The following is a 22,140-nucleotide window of genomic DNA, read 5'->3' as shown; positions in this document are numbered from 1 at the left end:
GGACTACCTTGTCTCCTCTTAGCAGTAACACAGGGTTATCTCCTATGGATAACTCCTCCCGGACTTCCCACTACTTCCTCAAATTGCTGTCCAGTTGTTTCTTGTCCGGCCATCGCAGCATCACGTACTTCTTTATCTCCTCCAGTGTCTCATCGCTTGCGTACGCCTCCTCCCATTCTTGTGCACTTATCACTCCTTCGTGGTCTTTTGTGATTGTGACCATGTAATCTTCCCACTCCGAGGGCTCTTGACTCAATGCCGGTTCCTTTGCTGCTGCCCTGCTATGTGTGGGAGGGTATACTCAGACGTGAGTCCCTTGCTCATTGCACCATCAGGATTCAAGCAAGCCGGGCCAAAGAAGGCTGTGATGCCAGAAACCGGTCCCCGGAAGCTTGTTTCCTTCCCAGTATAAGAATTGGCTTGGTAGTTTGGTTTGCCCTGTTCCCAACATGCACTGGGACAGGAACAGACTAATTTGCATATAGCCAGGTTCTGAGCTGGGATGGTGCAGTGAGCTAAAAAACGGTGATGGATTAAAACCATGATCTATTGACTTGGTAAGAGTATTCTGCATCATTCAGAAACTCTGTCCATCACCACCCCCCTTTTCCAAAATCGGTTTTATCCACACTATGGGGCCGATTAGGATGGCGGACGGACTTGCGTCCGTCCGCCACCCCAGAGGTGGAGGGACCGTCCACAGGGGCAGCGGCGGTCCCTCCGTGCAAATTAGGATGTGACCGCCACCCTGGCGGTCACATCCTGGATATTTAACATTGCGGCGGGTGCAGCTTCAAGCAGCACCCGCCGCAATGTTAAAAGTGTATGTTTACCATTTACATGCACAAAGCGGCAGGCACCGCGCGGTGCCTGCCGCTTTGTGCATGTAAATACTGGGAGGTACCATAGGTACCCCCCATGTGCACCCCCCACCTGCCTACACCCTGGGGGCCCGCAACGGGCCCCCAAAATCAAAAGTACACATGCTTTTCCACGGCGGAAACACCGCCGCGGAAAAGCATATTTACAAATGCTTCCTAATTTGGCTGACGGTGTCTGATAGACACTGCCAGCCAAATGAGAGCTTTTCCGCCGCGGTTGTAATCCGACCGCGGCGGAAAAGCTGCGGACAGAAACCAAGACCCACCAGCCATCGTAATGCGGTGGTGGGTCTTTGGTGACGCTGCAGAGGATTTTACGCCTCCTCCGGGCCGGAGGTGGCTTCCGCCGGCCCGGAGGAGGCGGAAAATCCTCCATCATAATGAGGCCCTATGTGTGGGAGGGTATACTCAGACGTGAGTCCCTTGCTCATTGCACCATCCGGATTCAAGCAAGCCGGGCCGAAGAAGGCTGTGATGCCAGAAACCGGTCCCCGGAAGCTTGTTTCCTTCCCAGTATAAGAATTGGCTTGGTAGTTTGGTTTGCCCTGTTCCCATCATGCACTGGGACAGGAACAGACTAATTTGCATATAGCCAGGTTCTGAGCTGGGATGGTGCAGTGAGCTAAAAACGGTGATGGATTAAAACCATGATCTATTGACTTGGTAAGAGTATTCTGCATCATTAAGAAACTCTGTCCATCACCACCCCCCTTTTCCAAAATCGGTTTTATCCACACTATTTGTGGGAGGGTATACTCAGACGTGAGTCCCTTGCTCATTGCACCATCAGGATTCAAGCAAGCCGGGCCGAAGAAGGCTGTGATGCCAGAAACCGGTCCCCGGAAGCTTGTTTCCTTCCCAGTATAAGAATTGGCTTGGTAGTTTGGTTTGCCCTGTTCCCATCATGCACTGGGACAGGAACAGACTAATTTGCATACAGCCAGGTTCTGAGCTGGGATGGTGCAGTGAGCTAAAAAACGGTGATGGATTAAAACCATGATCTATTGACTTGGTAAGAGTATTCTGCATCATTCAGAAACTCTGTCCATCACCACCCCCCTTTTCCAAAATCGGTTTTATCCACACTATGGGGCCGATTAGGATGGCGGACGGACTTGCGTCCGTCCGCCACCCCAGAGGTGGAGGGACCGTCCGCAGGGGCAGCGGCGGTCCCTCCGTGCAAATTAGGATGTGACCGCCACCCTGGCGGTCACATCCTGGATATTTAACATTGCGGCGGGTGCAGCTTCAAGCAGCACCCGCCGCAATGTTAAAAGTGCATGTTTACCATTTACATGCACAAAGCGGCAGGCACCGCGCGGTGCCTGCCGCTTTGTGCATGTAAATACTGGGGGGTACCATAGGTACCCCCCATGTGCACCCCCCACCCGCCTACACCCTGGGGGCCCGCAACGGGCCCCCAAAATCAAAAGTACACATGCTTTTCCACGGCGGAAACACCGCCGCGGAAAAGCATATTTACAAATGCTTCCTAATTTGGCTGACGGTGTCTGATAGACACTGCCAGCCAAATGAGAGCTTTTTCGCCGCGGTTGTAATCCGACCGCGGCGGAAAAGCTGCGGACAGAAACCAAGACCCACCAGCCATCGTAATGCGGTGGTGGGTCTTTGGTGACGCCGCAGAGGATTTTCCGCCTCCTCCGGGCCGGAGGTGGCTTCCGCCGGCCCGGAGGAGGCGGAAAATCCTCCATCATAATGAGGCCCTATGTGTGGGAGGGTATACTCAGACGTGAGTCCCTTGCTCATTGCACCATCAGGATTCAAGCAAGCCGGGCCGAAGAAGGCTGTGATGCCAGAAACCGGTCCCCGGAAGCTTGTTTCCTTCCCAGTATAAGAATTGGCTTGGTAGTTTGGTTTGCCCTGTTCCCATCATGCACTGGGACAGGAACAGACTAATTTGCATATAGCCAGGTTCTGAGCTGGGATGGTGCAGTGAGCTAAAAAACGGTGATGGATTAAAACCATGATCTATTGACTTGGTAAGAGTATTCTGCATCATTCAGAAACTCTGTCCATCACCACCCCCCTTTTCCAAAATCGGTTTTATCCACACTATGTGTGGGAGGGTATACTCAGACATGAGTCCCTTGCTCATTGCACCATCAGGATTCAAGCAAGCCGGGCCGAAGAAGGCTGTGATGCCAGAAACCGGTCCCCGGAAGCTTGTTTCCTTCTCAGTGTAAGAATTGGCTTGGTAGTTTGGTTTGCCCTGTTCCCATCATGCACTGGGACAGGAACAGACTAATTTGCATATAGCCAAGTTCTGAGCTGGGATGGTGCAGTGAGCTAAAAAACGGTGATGGATTAAAACCATGATCTATTGACTTGGTAAGAGTATTCTGCATCATTCAGAAACTCTGTCCATCACCACCCCCCTTTTCCAAAATCGGTTTTATCCACACTATGTGTGGGAGGGTATACTCAGACGTGAGTCCCTTGCTCATTGCACCATCAGGATTCAAGCAAGCCGGGCCGAAGAAGGCTGTGATGCCAGAAACCGGTCCCCGGAAGCTTGTTTCCTTCCAGTATAAGAATTGGCTTGGTTTTTTGGTTTGTCCTGTTCCCATCATGCACTGGGACAGGAACAGACTAATTTGCATATAGCCAGGTTCTGAGCTGGGATGGTGCAGTGAGCTAAAAAACGGTGATGGATTAAAACCATGATCTATTGACTTGGTAAGAGTATTCTGCATCATTCAGAAACTCTGTCCATCACCACCCCCCTTTTCCAAAATCTGCTTAAGAAGTCAGCCACCTTGTTCTTGGAGCCAGGGAGGTACTCCACCTCGTATACATAGTTGAGTAGCCTCAGGGTCATCTTCGTGATGCGTGGTGTCACATGTGCATGCCCGCAAGAGGTTAGGACTCTCACCAATGGTTTGTGATCTGTGCGAAGCAAGAACTTCGAGCCCAACAAGAACTGTCTGAACCGCTCCATAGCCCAGACTGCTGCCAACATTTCATTTTCGATCATGCTAAATTTTTCTTCGTTGGGTCCTAGTGAGCTGGAGGCGAAACTGATTGTGGTGATTTCTCCTCCCTGAGACCTTTGCGCTAGCACTGCATCAAGTCCCTTGTCGCTAGCGTCCATGGTCATTATAGATAGGGCTACCTGGTCGAACCCATTGAGGGGCACAGCCGCACAAATGTCCCGTTTTAATAGATCAAATTCTGTTTGCTCATTTTCTGTCCACTGGAATATAGTCTTCTCTTTCAGGAGTTGCCGCAGGTGGTGTGTTTTGGATGCAAAGTGGGGAACGAATTTGCTGTAAAACTCGGCCATTCCTAGGAAGGAACGGACATCTTCCTTCTGTTTGGGTGTGGGAGCTTCTTTAATGGCTGCTACGTTGGCTCTTTTCGGCGGTATCCCCCTTTCGCTGATCTCGTGCCCCAGGAACGTCGCTGATCCTACCCCAATTTGCATTTCTCCCACTCTGCAGTAAGTCCATTTTGTGCCAATATAGTCAGAACTGCATTAAGTTTGGCATTGTGATCCACTTTAGACCTTCCCATAATGAGGATGTCGTCCTGGAAGTATTGTACTCCCTCAACCTTCTGGAACAACCGGTGCATGAGCTTTTGGAATACTGCGGCTGCAGACGCCAAGCCGAACGGCATCCTTAAGAACTTGTAGCATCCAAAAGGCGTGATGAACGATGTCAGGTGGTTGCATGAAGGGTGCAGGGCGATTTGGTGCTATGTTGATGTGAGGTCTACCGTGGAGAACCACTTGACTCTCTTCGTTTTGGCTAGCATTTCATTGATCCGGGGTAGTGGGAATTTGTCCACCACTATGTTCTTGTTGAGTTCCCTCAGGTCGACGCAGAGGCGTACCTTTCAATTTGGTTTTTGTGCGACCACCAGTGGCGCGAGCCATTCAGCACTCTCGATTGCTTCGATGAAACCGTTTCTTTCCAGGCGTTGTAGTTCTTCCTGTACTGCCTCTCTGCTCCTGAAGGGAATGTTGCGAACTTTGTGGCTTACTGGTTTGGCTCCAGCCTTGAGACTAATTTTGTGCTTGAATTTAGTTAGCCAACCTATTGTCCCTTTGAATACTTCTGGGTATTCCTTCTTCCAAACATTTTCTCCGTATGCCTGGGCTGTATCCGTCATTAATACTTGAGTTGCTCCCCTGGGTTGAGTTGGATCCCGAGGGCTCCTTGGTCCATCCACCCTAGCACAGAAGGTCCTTTCTGCGCAACATATAATTTCCCTTCTGCTGTTCGCCCCTTGAACTCGAACATCAATGGGCGATACCCTACCATGGGTATAGGTTCGCCTGTGAACGTGAGCGGGTGTATGTCAGTGGGAACCAGGGTAGCTCCTACTCTGGGCCCGAAGTCGCACTCCCATATGGTTCATTGAATTATGGTGTACGGGGAGCCTGAATCCGCCACTATGTTCACTTGTACTCCTCCAATTGACATCTGTAACCTCGGCTTCCTGGGTCTAGTGCAGTCTACTCCCAAGACTAAGTCGTCCACGCATAGGACCTCATCATCTTCTTCGCCTTCGGGGACTTCTTCGTCTATGTCCGACTCTTGGATTACGTACTTCACTTCCGATCTCCTGGGTTTGCGCCGGTATACCTTATCGTAATGTCCCATTATTCCGCAGTAGGAGCACTTGGCTCTGAAGGCTAGACACCCTTTGTCGGTGCTTGAATGTGTTGGGCTACCGCACCTGTAGCAGTTATTTCTGCCTTCTCCTTGTGGTCTATTGGGCTCCGGGAACCTCTGAGGATATTTCTTCTGGTGCCTCGTTCCTGGAGGTATTTGTTGCTGCCTTGCTTCTTGTTTGTTTTGATCTGATACCTTGCACACCAGGGTCCTGTTGATGGTCTCTCTTTTAGCCGCTTCTGCGCACCTCCTGGACAGTTCTGCCTTCTTCACGAGTGCTACGACATATTTGAGGGGTGCCTCTCCGTTAACCCATAGCTTTTCTTGGATCGCTGTGTTGGCCGTGTGCATTATGATCTGATCTCTGATGAGCTCGTAATGCAGTGTGCCATGCTTGCATGTCACTGCTAGCTTCTGTAGTGCCGCTACGTATTCATCAATTGATTCTCCGCTGCTTTGTTTTCTTTGGAAAAAATTGCATCTGTCTATTGCTGTGCATACTATTGGGCGATAATGGAAATCCAAATCCTCTAGAGCGTGGTGGAACTCGTCCGTCTCGTTTGGGAGTCTGGTCTTCTTCACTAGATTGTAATATACCCTAATTCCTTCCGGGCCTAAGTTGTGCAAGAGTATCTTCTTTCTCCTTGAGTTGGAGAAGGCTCCTTCCCCTTCCTCTTCTAGCACCGACAAGTAATTCAGGAAGTATCGCTTCCAGTCTTCCAATGGCATTTTGGGTAAGAAGGGGACTAGATTGGTGAGTGACGCTGACTGTGCGCACATCCTGGGGCTTGCCTCTCCCCATGCCCGCGTGCCTGCATGGCTGAAGGGTCGCTATCCCCTCCTTGGGTCGCGCCTTGGCCCTCCAGCTCTCCGCTTCTGCTGGTTGTAACGCCTGGTGCTTGTAGGATGACGCTGTTGTGTACTGGGTTGATTTACTGGTGTGCACTGGGGCACCGCTGTGTCTGCGCTAGTTACTCACAGTTCCATGGAAGTAGCGTCTCCTCCCTTTACTGCACTGAGATTGCCCCTGAGCGTGCTAGCGCTCTGTCATTGGGGTACTAGGCCACTGATTGGAGCACTGAGGATAGTCCCCCGCTCCTTGCATCAGATCCCTGGGTGCTTTACCGCTGTTTCCACGTGCTGCCCGGTGCTAGGACTGCTGGCCGGTTATTGTGAGGCTGTGTGTGTTGTCCTCGTCTGAGGGGCGGTGGCTCAGCGCCGACGCGCGATTTCCATGGCCTCAGGGACACACTCTCCCCCACGTGGTGTGGTCGGTTCCTCTGCCGCGCTCGGGACCCTGTGGTGTCCGGTGGGTTCTGGACATGCACCGTGCTTCTGTAGGTGGGACACTCCATCATGCCTCATTGCCAATTTGTGGAGGTTCGGTTGTATAATATCGACGCCAAGACCTATTTATTTTCTCCGAGCTCCGGGAGCTCGACCCGTTTACACTGAGTGCGAGCGGCGACCATAAAATGGCCGCCCGCACGTTCCCAGCATTCCTTGGGTAATTCTCATAACAACTAGAGTGCAACGCCACAACAGACTTTAAATAAAATGTAGACACACACACACATAAGTAACAACACATTTAACGGGGGTGTCCTTATGGGAGGTTACAAATAAAGATAAGGCGGTACTAAGGAGGGACTAGCAAGGCTATTAACGAATCAAAAGCCACCATTTACAAAGGACAATGACCCAAGCCAATTAAAAATATGGGCAGAGAGTGAGCGGAGCTTCAAGTTCATACCTCAATACAGCATGCCTCGAAGGGCAGCGCATGTGCTGCCCAGGCTCAACCTAAAAACTTGGGGCCTCATTAATGAAAAGTGACGCATCGCTGCGTGAAAACAGCGATGCGTCACTTTTCATTGCGCCCTCCTTGCGACATGCTGGATCCGTCATATTTACAGTATGACGCATAATGTCGCAAGGAGCCACAGATACGTCAGTATTTCTGACGTATCTGTAGGCGCAAAAAAGACGCATTGCTGTAGTGTGTCACGATAGTGACGCAACTCCATCAATGGGTCATTTCACATGGGCAAGTCCCATTTCAAATGTGCCTGCATCAGTCTTACGCCTGCTGTGTGGCAGGCGTAAGATATTGATGCATTTGCTTCCTAGAAGTGACGCAGTGAAATCACTGCGTCACTTTTACGAGACTTACTTGCGTCAAAACACCTACCCTGCATAGATTATACCTGGCACAGGCATAATGTGGCGCAGGGGGTTACAAAGTGACGCATCTACCTAGATGCGTCACTTTGTAAATATAATGCAACATGGCGCATTTTTTATCCTGCTGGTGCGGCGGCGCCAAAGTTACGCAAGGGCTCATAAATAAGCCCCTTGGTTTGTCACATTTTCCTACTTGCCCAATTTGTTAAGGTCTAGTCTTTTGTGCTCCTCTCTGGGTTGTAACCTGTGTCTCTGGAATTCTGCTCTGATGAGTAGCCTGTGTCTGCTGCCTTCTAATCGGAGGTGTGCCCTCTTTCTCCTGTGTCTGATGCTGTACTAGCCGGTGTCTCTTGTATGTATCTACGATGGAAATGAAGCCACTGGCTCCTACATTGCTCTCTGAAGTGTAGCTTGGGACAACATGCCTTGTGCTTTAAGGTGTAGTCCAGGTGTCCTTCCTTCCTCTCTTCATAGCTTGTGTGTACTGCTTCCCACTCTGATATCAAAGCAGTGTCTACTGAGGTGTCACCTGTTTTATTTTTACAGACTGCCCCCTCAGTTCCTCTTTGAGAGTGTTGCATGTGACTATTGCCTTCCTTTCTGATAGCTCCTTTGCTGTCTCCTGCCTTTTCATGTTGGGTGATTATTAATTTCATTCGATGTCCATAGTAATACGGTTTCAAATTTCTTTCCACTTGTTTAGGGAATAAACCCTCATCAGAGGGGCGGGACAGCAGGACCTCCCCACTTTCTCCGATGGTAAGTGACCAGAGACTGGTGGTGAAAATATTAGTAGATGCTCAAGGTGGGCCGGGAGTGTGAGGTAATCTTCCCTCGTATTCTGAACTTGCACACAATGGGCAGCAGCAGTATTGTGCTGGCTGTAGGATACTTTTTGTATGTGCCTGGTAGCCAGCCTTGAGTCCTGCCAGCAGGCCCCCGCATTGGTGGGTTGCAGACCGCTCGAGCGAGATGCTCCTTTGTGGTGCAGCGCGAGGTCCACTTGGAGCCTCGAGCCTAAATGAGCCAAGTTTTCATAAGGGCCATGGGGCCTAATGGCTACAGCTGATGCCCATGCAATGTGAGAAACCTAGTTTGAATACGGCCTCTGCTCAACATTCTGCACATCCAAGTAAATCTCCATCGGCTAAAATATAAACTTGTACTCTGTGGCTGCTGTGAAACATTCTTTTATGCTTGGGTGAGGTTCACGCTGTAGACTCCCAAGCATATGGATGTGTGGTACTTGTCAGTACTGGCCACCAATTCAGCGGCCGCCGTACCCCTCCCCCCCAAAATCTGCAAAAAAAACAATAATAAAACGGGTTTGTAACCCGTTTCATTATTGTTTTATTTTGATCTCCCTGGACACGCCCCCAGGACTCTGACGGGTCTTGGGGGCGGGTCCAGGGATGACACTGTGGTAGGGGAGTGCTAGTGCACCCTTGTCCCTTCAATGCATATGAGGTATTTGGCTGGCTGTTTCAGGCCGGCCAACCCCCTCCAGTCCCAGCTGCATTGCTAGGGCTGGAGAAAGCAGGCACAGGCTCCAAGTCTGCCTGGGAGCGCAAAGTTGTAGCGCTCAGGCCAGTCCCCAGTCCTGACGCTGCTTTCTTGCAGCGTCATGATTGACCGTAGTGCAGTCTGGAAGCCTGTCCAAGGAGCAGGAAGAGCAGGATTGAGTGGATGGCGGAGGTGGGGGCGATCTGGCAAGTTTATTATTATTTGGTCTCCCTCCAGCTCCCTCCTCCGGCCCACCCCATCACTTTGCCAGGGGCGGGATGCGCAAAGCATTAACAGTGGCATAGCAAGGGGGGGCAGCCCACCCGCTCTTACCCACAGCCATCGCAGGGTAGCAAATGCAGGGATGACCACGGGCTGCCAAAGGTTCAGCTACGCCACTGAGCATTAACCTTTATGTGAGAAAGTGACAGTCATCTAGTGGCTGAATTCCACAGTGCAAATCAAACCCCACAGAAGCCTCTCTGCCTGAGAACACCGCAAACTCGCGCACCTAAGTGTGCTCTCTTAACACAAAAAAAGGAGGCTCTGTAAAATGAGAGGCTTGGGGCAAAAAAGTATTTGCCTAGGATCACACAACCCATTTAATCAAGGAATCTGGGAACGATCACAGATCCCTCAGCTTCATGCTGTGCAACCCACTCACCAGACGGGTATCTCCCTTCGACCTCAACAGCCAACATCTTGTAGTTGCTGTCCAAAGGATTATACTAGAGTGCGGGTGCCAGGCGCAATCCACGATCTAATAATAGTCAGTTCTACATACCATGAACCTCCTCCACGTCGTAACACCATTAGGCACACAAAACACAAATCACCAAGCCAAGTGCATCACCCACCATTTGACAAAAGGAGGTCAAATGCCATAGGCCGCGAGGCACCACAGGCACAAACGAGAATGCACTCAGAAACTCTGTAAACACTGTGCCCAAAGAGACCAGGGCACCACAACTGCCGCCCCACCCTCAACATTGCCACAGAAGGATCATCTTCATGAAGTCTTTTCAACGTGAATGAAGACACTAATCATACTCTTCTAGAAAGCGATGTCAGCATCAGGGCCGCCAGCTCAAGGCACTACTTCTTCTGACCACCACAACCATGCCCAAAGCTGATTCACCCATGCCATGAATCTTCCCACTGCCACTTGCCAATAAACCATATAACAGTCTTGAGCTAAGCTTCCATGCCCTCCCACCAGTTCCAACCCCAATTAAACGCTCAGCATCCTTGCCCGCACAAGGCATACCCACCAACCGCACAACAAATCTCTCCCTATTTCCCTTTTGAAATTTAGCATATTCTGTTGAGAAACAAACTCCGGAAGAAGCATGTGATCAATGGAGGCCTAGTCTGTGTGCAACCCATACCAAGACTTCAGCTGTAGTCTGTAGCAAAACATTACACCCTAAGTAAGGGCAATCAAAAGATGTCCAGCACACAAAATAGGTGGTGCACCCCAAAGGTGGGCCCACTCTGGGTGCTTCACAACAATCCTTTTTTACAACTGTGTGAGACTGTACAAGAAAAAGCTTGCATCTCCTGCAGTTCATGCAATCTTTGCAACCTGAGGGCCAGCTCTGGTGTCCAAGATGCAAGTGGTGAGCCAGCATGGGAATTCCATTGTTTTTTGTAGACCACTGCCCTCAGCAAAGTCTCTGCTGTTACAGATGTGAGCTCCAAAGAAATGTAATGTAAGGGATAGGTCTGCTGTCTGATTAATGCAATGTGTGTTTCAGAGGGACAGATGGGCGCCTCACTTTTTGCAGCTGTCCACTCTACAAGAGCCTCTAGGTGCTGTGAATGTCCTGATTGTGAGGGGCAGTGGGTGCCCTATTCACTGCCCACTCAGTAAAGGCCTCGAGATGTGCCCCCCAGTCAGTGACAGATTTGTGTTTTGTTTAATAACATGGTTATGGCCATAATTATTTACTGTACAAAATCAAGCTAGAAAGGGGGATTTTGTTAGTGACCTTCCATTTCAAGGGTTTGCAGCAGTTTCAAGGCTTTTTCTAGAAGGATACTTTACCCAAAAGAGAGAATTTGTGATATGTGTTTGTTTACATAGAACTGCATAGCTTCGTTTATTCATGTTAATGTGTCACCCAAAGTGTCACTCATTTGGCAATGGAATGTCACTCATTTGCAAAATGAAGCCATGGAAATGTCACACATAAGGAATTTGAAAACTTGGCAGCTATGGGAATCTTTCCTGGTACCTCTAGTTCAAGTTTAGTAGAGTATTCCTTTCTACCCCCACCATAAATTTACATCGCTTGGGCTGTATTTAGATTCCTGCTACGCAGTTCTTTCTTCAGTTTCCTTTCTTTGTCATTTCAGGACAGGCAATTAGATCCTGCAGTTACCAGCGGGTGCCTACCTCCACCATCAGCAGGGAGTGTCCCCTTGTATAATCCTTCCCAGGTAGGAACTAGGCTCTACCTCTTGAGGTGGGTTGTTGACAGTGTGACCTGATATTTGCTTGTAGCATATCTCTGATGCAATAAGTGATACACCTTTTGTGATGGCCATGGACCACTGACATGCTGAAACTAGTTGTATGGCATGAAATGACATATGATATGGGCGAGTTAGGATTCAATGTCCCTTTGTTGCCTGCTTTTGACACCAAAAACCACCTGAATCCTATTCACCCTGTTGTTTGGTTCTCTGTAACTCAGGGGAGTTATAAAAACTGTTAGACAGATTTCCAGGTCATATTCATAAAAGGATTAGGAAGTTCTGGAGTCCTTTTAAATCAAGTTATGATATCAAGGTCACATTTGTTAAAGTGAACCACAAAACTTAGGACCGCATGTATGTAGCTTTTTCTATGTACCAAACCCTATTATGTGATTCCGTAATCTATTACCGAATCGCTAAATACATTTGCTATTCAGGATTAGGGAGGGGTGTGTGAAGGGCGTCCCTTCCTAATAGTGACTCGCAGTGGTATGTATGAATGTTTTACAACGGAAAAGCGGTTGCAAAACATTAGCTTTTTACCACCAATTTCAATTTGGTGGTAACCCATTCGCAAGCAGGAGGTGGTCCGCAAGGGTCCTCTTCCTTTTATGAGCAGGCAGTGTACCACGGACCACTGTCTACTCTTAAAAATGAAAAGAAAACTTTTCATTTTTCTTTTTGAAATTCATCCCTTTTTCCTTTAAGGATAAAGGACACCATTTTTTTTAAACATTGATTTATTTAAAATCAAAAACAGGCATGGTGGTCTGCTGTTCCTGCAGGCCACCATCCCTGTGTTTTTAGCTATTCCAATGGGCCACACATTTCGACCTTAAACATGAACATAAATGAGGTAGGTCAATTACGACCTAATTGGGAATCTCTAAATGTGTCAAAGCCTCAGTACATAGCTGTTTGCGATTTCCTAATAGCGAATCACAGAAATGTGCTACTAGGAAACCGCAAACGGAAATGTTAGTGAATGTGGCCCTTAGTAACAAATAGGGAAAAATGCACATTAAAAAACCGAAAAAGTGCACTTTCCCTTAGAGAAAAGTTACTGTTCCGTTTTTAACGCATCCATTTTGACCTCAGCTGATTTAAACAGAGTGCTTTTTTATTAAAAGTTAACCACGTCATTCTTCCTTTCCCTCAGTCTGACTATAATAAGTTGACATGTTAAATTTCTGTTCCGAAATTTATCATCTAAAAGCCATTTGTTTACTTCTAACAATTTTAGAAGATAAAATGTTCTTGTGTGGAGTGGCCACTGATCAGCGACTCTGTCAGACTGCTGAGATGACTTACATTTTATTTCTCAGTCTTGGAACATATTCTTCCAAATGATGGATATGCTGTTTTGTATGAAAAACAAAATGTTGTATTAAGGCAAATATTTTTGAAATAAAGATGTCACTTAAGGGTATTTATTTTCCACTTTTCTTTTGTGATATTTGAAAAATACTTAACCCGTCTCTGAGTTTTTTATTGTCACTGTCCTAACTTAAAATTAATTCTTCAGAAGACAGTGGTTTCTCAAATGCATATTTGTATGCTGTCATCTTGTTTTAGTTATGCTTTGATTGAGTTATATAAACTCCAAAAAAACAGAGTACCAATGCTGATGCATTGAGATATGTATGCATGCATAAGTTGGGGTTTAATTCTTCAGTATTGGATCTTTCATAGATTCACATGCTTGAACTTTCCCCAACGTCAAAGTGGGAGCCCAACGGTACCATAATAACGCCGTATGTATCATTATCATAGGCTTTAATGGTAATGAACACTCACTTTAATATCCTATCTATCTCCTTTTTAAAAAGAACCAAACTTCAGACAGTCGGGTAATAGCACCCTCTAGAATACTCCAAAAGAGATGCTAAGTCCCTCAGATTTTCTACCGCATGTTGTGTGAAGGGAGTCTCCTTGAGCTCTGCTCAGTTTTATTCAAACCAGTTTCTTGAAACTACTACTTCTACCCCGTCTGAGTCTTCCAAGAAAGGGCTCTTAATGCACTGCAAGACATGTGGAAAGAAAATGCTTCATGTGGATGATCCCCATCAGGAATGTCTGTGCTGCCTCTACCCTCAGCACAAGGTAAAAGTCTGTAAAGTCTGTCATACTTTTTCTACCAAAACCTTGAAGAACAAGGAGGGGATGCTTCTTCTCTTGCTTCAGAAAGCCAGGACAAGGAGATCTCCATCTTCTGAGGAGGAAAGTGACATCTCTACCATATATCAGACAAGATCTCATGAGAGGGAAAGATCCCATTACAACGGGACGTCAGAGGAAGGCAGAAGGTCATAGGAAATCCCCTCATGGGTTTGCCAAAGACAGCTCAAAGAAGGAGAAGTCAAAAAAACATCCTCACAGAATGCCAGATCTGACCCCAGTACTCCATCTGTAAAAACTGGACCTCATCCTCCAAAACCTTCTTCGGAACCGTGCACGACGAAGCATAAAACTGCTTTAAAACTCCAGTTGATGGCAGCGTCACCGCAGAGAACAACATCATTGACGATGGTTACCACAGTCTTGCCGACGACGGTATTGATGATGTCGACAATGGCGACACCTTCAATATCCGCATCAGCGCTGATCCCTTCGACAAAGATTTAATTGTTGACGAAGGCTCGGTCAACAGCTACGCCAGGGCTTCATTTGACGACAGCAGCATTGACAACTACCCTGCCGATGAGACTAACACTGATGACGCTTAAAGTTACTTGCCAACCTCAGCTGTCACTTCCTACTTCCATTGGCTCGACAATGATGTGTCAACGGCACAGTTTTATTCTCACTTGAGCATACCTCACCCAACGAGGTATCTTCTCTTTCTCCAAGCCATCTGCTGGACGTTGAGGAGTCTGAAGAGACTCCTTCAAGCCATCTTCTGTACATGGAGGAGACTGTTCCTCTTCCTCATCCTCTTCCTCTTGGTATTTTACATGGAGTTGGGATGGGCTATGGACTGGCCCGTTTCGGGATAGCCCATAGCCTATCCAAACTCCATGTAAAATACCTGGACGAAGATCAGTATTATGGGGAGTATTACAACCCACAGGCACGATATCCTGATAGGCCTAGACAATTATGGTGAGCACTACCAGTATTATGCAGAATCACCTTCTCGTGAGGATGCGGTTTAAGTGCCTATGTGTCTGTTTCATGACCTCCAGAAAATGTTGAAGTAATACCTTAAGAAGTTTCCTGACCCTCCACAAGAACAGCCCAATGTTCTGCCTCCACCTACGTCTCCTAGAACACCAATGCCTGTTTCTCCACCGATAACACCCAGGATAATGTCTGCATCGAACATAGCAGTACCCTCCTGGGACGAACCATCGTCACTAGATGATTACAGGGAGAACATCCGGACAACCAGCCTGCCCATGACGAATGGGACGATTACCTGTTTCACACTCCATTGGATTTTCCAACACTTTTTTCCCCAGTCATCTCATACCGAAGGTTCTCAGCAAAATGAAAGCAGAGCGCTGTTGCCTCCTCCTTCTGATAGCCCCCAAGTGGCCCAGACTGCATTGGTATACAGAGCTTCTCCTACAATCAGAATCTAACCACATTCACCAGCAAACTTCCCGAACACTGTTGACGATAGCCAAGGCCAGGTCTCTCATCCAGATCTGACTTTTCTCCACTTATGTGCTTTGCTCCTGAATTCCATGAATTCAGAAAGCTGAATAATCCTCAGGACTGCAGGGACTAATGCCCACATGCAATATTGACAATTGCATTCGCAAACGGTGCGAATCGCAATTTTCGCCCGTTCGCGAATGCAATTCTCAAATTTTGAATGCATCATGCTTTTCGCAATTTTAGGAATCGCAACCATGTTGCGATTGCTAAAATTGTGTTTGCATTTAAGAAATCGCAATTTGAGATTTCTTAAATGCAATGCATGATAATTTTTAAATTGCGAATTCGCAAATTGGAAGGGGTAAATTAGCATGAAGTTGAACTTCATGCTAATTTACCGAAAACTTTCAAACATGCACAAGTTACATATTTGAAAGTTTTAATTTACACACACACATGTCCTTGGGGCGTGTGTGTGTGTAAATTGCATTTAAAGTTAAATTTCAGGGGTGCAGGGAGGGGTTCTTTGGACCCCCCCTGCACCCTTGAAATTGCATTCACATTTTGCGAATTCGCAAATTGAAAATCGCAAAATGTGAATGCCTTCCCATTCATTCCTATGGGCCTTTTGGCCCATAGGAATCAATGGGAAGGTTTTCCTTAATTGCGATTCGCAAATTGCGAATTGCAATTAAGGAAAAATAAGGAATCACAAAAAAAGTTGCGATTTTTTCATGCATTGCCGTTTGCGATTTCTAAATTACGATTCCTTAATTTTCGCAATTTAGGAATCGCAAACGGCAACAATGATGCATGTGGCCAATAATCTTGACAACAAGTGCAGAAACGTACACAAAAACGTATAAACTGAAATGGAAAAGTTTCTGCTTATGGTGCCAGAAATCAAATCTGCGTCCTCTACAAGCATCACCTAAGCAGACACTACCTTATCATCTCTCTGTAAATCAGTCTGGGTTGGTGCATGCCTCTATCAAGGCACATCTTGCTGCATTATCTAGATATAGGCATTCCTCACATTCACTCTCTTTGTGCTTGAGTAGAATCATCAAACAGTTTAGGAAAAGATTCAGAGTTTTTCCTCCTGTAAGGACTTTCCCTGGACTGGCATCTGTACATAGTTCTAATTCAACTCATGAAGAGTCCATTTGAATCAAAACACAGAGAAAAACTCAAATTTCTCACATGGAAGATCGCATTGTTCTTAGCGTTCACTGTGGCCAGAAGGGTGAATGAGATACAGGCTTTTACAACTCAAGAACCCTTCTTGCGCTTCACAGACGATTCTGTCGTTCTCAGGACCAATCGAGGACTAATTCCTAAGGTCCCTTTTGACTTTCACCTCAATGAGCCTATAATACTATGGGCTTCCATGCCGAAACCTACCTCATCAGCAGAAAGGTCTCTCCATATGCAAGATATCTAAAGTTCTATCTCCATCACACTAAACAGCTGAGACGAACTTTTTGTTCCATATGAACACACTTGTAAGGTTGCTGCAGTCACAAAAGCAACCATCTCTCAATGTATCCCAGCTGTGATCCAGTTTTGCCACTCAAAGGCGGGCAGACTGCTCACAACAAAAATCAGGCCACAAAATCAGGCCACATTCAACTAGCGCTGTATCCAACTTTACTACTTTGTTTGTGGGAGCGCCTCTGGAGAAAATATGTTGTGCTGTGACCTGGAAGAGTACATACATTCACGCAGCATTATTGCCTGGAATCGGCACAGCGCAGTGAATCAGCGGTTGGGCAGGCTGTATTACACCACCTATTTCCTTAAAGTGAGCCTCTTTGGGTTTCATGGGTTTGATTCTGTGTTATGGGTTATATATTTATGGATTATATATATATATATATGAGCAAGAACCTTCTCCACAGGCAAGAAGAAGAGACCACATCAGGGGAGGCAGTGGAGACGTCATTTATTGCAGGTAAACCAAATTCAATTGCAGGGCGAATGCATTTCGGCGTTCTCTGTCGCCTTCTTCGGCGCCAAATGGTTTGAGCAGGAGCAGGGCGTTAGTCAAGACTTTAAATACCGTTGGCCCCTCCTGCATGCTGTCAGTAACCTCCGCCCCCTCAAGCAGCAATAGTTTGTGTCACTGGCTGTTTAACATGGAGGACGCCCCTTGCATCTGTACTCCATGTCCCAGAATGCTGTGGACTGTTCTGGGGAAGCTGTGAGGGTAAGTGATGAACCATATTACGGGATACTGGCAGCTGATGATTATAATGCTGGCGTCTCCTCCGCTCCCCAAATCACACCAACCACCATGTCCCAGCATAGCTTTAAGCAGGGGTAGGTCCGGAAGTCCAGCCCGCCCAATGTGGCGTAAAGTTACTCCAACACTGCCCATTTACTTGCCAAGTCCAGTGGTGTGTCCCGGTACTCCCAGGTACCTAGGAACAAACATCGCCACCGAAGCGGATGCCAGTGTGTCCGGGGCCATCTTTTAGTACGGGGTCTCTTAAAAGCACGACTCTGGCACTCGTGCTGAAAATGTGAGCAAGAACCTTCTCCACAGGCAAGAAGAAGAGACCACATCAGGGGAGGCAGTGGAGACGTCATTTATTGCAGGTAAACCCAATTCAATTGCAGGGCGAATGCATTTCGGCGTTCTCTGTCGCCTTCTTCAGCGCCAAATGGTTTGAGCAGGAGCAGGGCGTTAGTCAAGGTTTTAAATACCGTTGGCCCCTCCTGCATGCTGTCAGTAACCTCCGCCCCCTCAAGCAGCAATAGTTCGTGTCACTGGCTGTTTAACATGGAGGACGCCCCTTGCATCTGTACTCCATGTCCCAGAATGCTGTGGACTGTTCTGGGGAAGCTGCGAGGGTAAGTGATGAACCATATTACAGGATACTGGCAGCTGATGATTATAATGCTGCCGTCTCCTCCGCTCCCCAAACCACACCAACCACCATGTCCCAGCATAGCGTTAAGCAGGGGTAGGTCCGGAAGTCCAGCCCGCCCAATGTGGCGTAAAGTTACTCCAACACTGCCCATTTACTTGCCAAGTCCAGTGGTGGGTCCCGGTACTCCCAGTAACCTAGGAACAAACATCGCCACCGAAGCGGATGCAGTGTGTCCGGGGCCATCTTTTAGTGCGGGGGTCTCTTAAAAGCACGACTCTGGCACTCGTGCTGAAAATGTGAGCAAGAACCTTCTCCACAGGCAAGAAGGAGACCACATCAGGGGAGGCAGTGGAGACGTCATTTATTGCAGGTAAACCAAATTCAATTGCAGGGCGAATGCATTTCGGTGTTCTCTGTCGCCTTCTTCAGCGCCAAATGGTTTGAGCAGGAGCAGGGCGTTAGTCAAGGTTTTAAATACCGTTGGCCCCTCCTGCATGCTGTCAGTAACCTCCGCCCCCTCAAGCAGCAATAGTTCGTGTCACTGGCTGTTTAACATGGAGGACGCCCCTTGCATCTGTACTCCATGTCCCAGAATGCTGTGGACTGTTCTGGGGAAGCTGCGAGGGTAAGTGATGAACCATATTACGGGATACTGGCAGCTGATGATTATAATGCTGGTGTCTCCTCCGCTCCCCAAACCACACCAACCACCATGTCCCAGCATAGCTTTAAGCAGGGGTAGGTCCGGAAGTCCAGCCCGCCCAATGTGGCGTAAAGTTACTCCAACACTGCCCATTTAATTGCCAAGTCCAGTGGTGGGTCCCGGTACTCCCAGTAACCTAGGAACAAACATCGCCACCGAAGCGAATGCCAGTGTGTCCGGGGCCATCTTTTAGTGCGGGGGTCTCTTAAAAGCACGACTCTGGCACTCGTGCTGAAAATGTGAGCAAGAACCTTCTCCACAGGCAAGAAGAAGAGACCACATCAGGGGAGGCAGTGGAGACGTCATTTATTGCAGGTAAACCAAATTCAATTGCAGGGCGAATGCATTTCGGTGTTCTCTGTCGCCTTCTTCAGCGCCAAATGGTTTGAGCAGGAGCAGGGCGTTAGTCAAGGTTTTAAATACCGTTGGCCCCTCCTGCATGCTGTCAGTAACCTCCGCCCCCTCAAGCAGCAATAGTTCGTGTCACTGGCTGTTTAACATGGAGGACGCCCCTTGCATCTGTATATATATATATATATATATACACAAGAGGTGTCCACCGGGTGAAGACGCACATAAAGCAACAGACGAGGCTGCACTTTCAAACAGCTTCTTTTTATTTCATTTGTCCGATGTCACAGCATTTCTTTGATGAATGGCCCTACGAGTTGCAGCAGGAGTAAACTACGTGTCCCAGAAACCTGTCGACAGGAACAAGCCCACTGGAGGGCGTGACTCACCTGTGGTTGTTCCAAGTTTGAAAAAGCAAGAGACTCGGTTTTCTCCTACTTGCCACCAGCTGACATTGCCTGGAGCCCGTGATCAAGGAGCAGGAGCTCTGAAACGCGTAGGGCCATTCATCAAAGAAATGCTGTGACATCCGACAAATGAAATAAAAAGAAGCTGTTTGAAAGTGCAGCCTCGTCTGTTGCTTTATGTGCGTCTTCACCCGGTGGACACCTCTTGTGTATATATATATATATATATATATATATATATATATATATATATATATATATATGTATATATATCTAGATGGGTATAGGTGTAGATGCATATATGTTTATTTTAAATTGTATAGGAATATTCTGTGTATATATTTCTACCCACCATCCACTATTTGTGATAACGCTCTAAAGTATACACATACAGTAACTGCTTGCTATTCTGATTCAAGCATGTAAATCTATGAAAGATCCAAAACTGGATAAGAAAATGAGTTACCTGAAAATATGGTTGAACAGTATTGTTATCTTTCATAGATTCACATGTGACTCACCCTTCTCCCTTGAGAGGCTCCCCTAGTAGCTTGGGATTTATTACCCATTTATGCTTTGAAAATCTGAGAGATTCAGCCTCTCTTGGGAGTATTCTAGAGGGTGCTATCGCCGTATTGGCTCAAGTTTGATTCTTTTTTAAAGGGACAAAGATAGGCTAATAAACTGATTGTTAATTGCCATTATAGCCTATAATGATATATACAGCTTAATGATGGTTCAGTGGTACTCCCACTTCGACAATGGGGAATGATTCAAGCATGTGAATCTTTGAAATATGCTAATACTGGAGAACTACAGTTGCAGGTAAGTAACTCACTTTCATACTTTTGTTTTGAGCAGTATTTGGATGGTTGTTAGTTTGAAAAGTCATTTGAGAAGAACAAATGTTTTTAATATTTCAAAGGCGACACTAAGTTAAATTCTACCAACCTTGTTTTACAGTTTAAAAGCATTTGCAAAAACTTTTAGAGAGTCATAAGATTAGCTGAACAATGTGTTATGCAAGCAAAAATGTATATTGAGGTTGTACCAGTGAAAAGGTGTTTGTACTATGCCATAATAAGTTGAGTACATGTAATCTAAGTAGACCGCTTGGCAAAGGAGAGAAAGACACTTTTTTGACTATATTATTGTGAAGATAAGGTAAAACATTTGCCTAAAAATCACAGACATGTTAAATGCAACAAAAAATCCAAACTGGTTGATTTCTTATTAGAAAACATAGACTAATGAAAGCTCAATTTTCTTTGCAGGTTTCCTCTGTGGTTGGCAGCACTCATAATCGCCAATCGAAATTCTCTCAACGACGTTATCCGAAACAGTCTTAGCAAGAACAATGTTTTGGTTTTCACATACAATCTCCATCTGGGCTCGTTTGATGGTGGGGGGAATGGCCTCTTAGATTGACACTTTTTTCCCATCTCACACATTCCAGAGCTGACTTAAATCTGTTGTAGGAGTCGCAGCTGAACAACCAACAAACCATCATGACACCCAGAACCTGGTGTGAGAGCAAGCAGCAGTGGATTAAGCGGAGGCCCCAAGCTGGCCATGGTTAACCCGCTGGATGCCTGTAGCACTTCTAAACACAACATGCCCCTGGTGAGACTTGAACATGTCGGGAGCTGCTTCACGGAATGGTGCAGAGCCTCAATTTCCTCAAGTTTTCGTCCATCCATTAATGGCCATTTTTCCGGCAAAGGGGCTCCTAAGAGGCATGAGGTCCCCAAGGGTTCCGATTTGTTTGCTGTGTATGTAAAACCATTTCCACTTCTTCTAGCACAGTGGAGGATTACATGTTTAAGCTGAGGATACTCAGTTATGTCTAATAATCACTGGCAACTTTGAGGGTGATACTGATTTCCGGAAGAGACACTTCAATGCTGCAAATGATCTACAACAAATCAAAATATCCTGAAACTTAGAAAGACTGAACTTATCCTGAAGGCTGTAAAGGGCAAGCGTTTATAGCAGGGCTTTGTAACAGAATTTCTAACATTCCTTCACTTTATGGACATTTTTCAATTGATAACAGTACTACCTCATTTCAGAGGAAATTAAAGACATTCGTGGACACCACGAGCAAATCCCTCTACCAAGCCTAGATTAATTTTGCCAATGAAACATGCAGGTGCAATATCTTGACTGCTTTGTAAAGTACTTCCATATCTTCAGATTTTAACTCATGAGTTCAACAGAACTAGAGTATTGATCAGAGCATGTACTTAGAACTTCTTAAAGTTCTATCTAATCCAAAGCTCTGCAGCCAGACTGGAGCTTATAGTTGCTACGCTCGCCCACACCAGTTAGGTTCTTGCCCACTTTGTCTGGTTATGGGTAGAAGTTGGGATTACTTTTGAAGCTCCGTCTCTGGTTTACAAAAATATTTGAGAGGAATCCTCCTGTACTTTAAGAAGAGGTCTAGCCTCTACTCAACTCCTAACACAATGCAAAATCCTCTACTAATTATTTATTTCACATTATGCAGTG

The 22,140-nt window shown here is 46.8% G+C and overlaps 1 protein-coding gene across 1 annotated transcript in view; it reads left to right on the top strand.

The window, feature by feature from the left end:
• Positions 1 to 21,745, top strand: part of SEC16B (SEC16 homolog B, endoplasmic reticulum export factor) — a 403,213-nt gene extending 381,468 nt beyond the window's left edge. The window contains exons 24-26 of the mRNA XM_078642040.1: positions 8,409 to 8,464; positions 11,567 to 11,650; positions 20,904 to 21,745. Of these exons, the coding sequence (XP_078498166.1) occupies positions 8,409 to 8,464; positions 11,567 to 11,650; positions 20,904 to 20,978 (215 nt within the window). The 3' untranslated portion in view covers positions 20,979 to 21,745. The remainder of the gene's footprint in view (positions 1 to 8,408; positions 8,465 to 11,566; positions 11,651 to 20,903) is intronic.
• The last annotated feature ends 395 nt before the right edge of the window (positions 21,746 to 22,140 follow it).

Source organism: Lissotriton helveticus, chromosome 1_1 (genome assembly GCF_964261635.1).
Source record: "Lissotriton helveticus chromosome 1_1, aLisHel1.1, whole genome shotgun sequence".
NCBI lineage: Eukaryota > Metazoa > Chordata > Amphibia > Caudata > Salamandridae > Lissotriton > Lissotriton helveticus.
The sequence above is the reverse complement of the archived record's forward strand: the minus strand, read 5'-3'. Positions and strand labels throughout refer to the sequence as shown.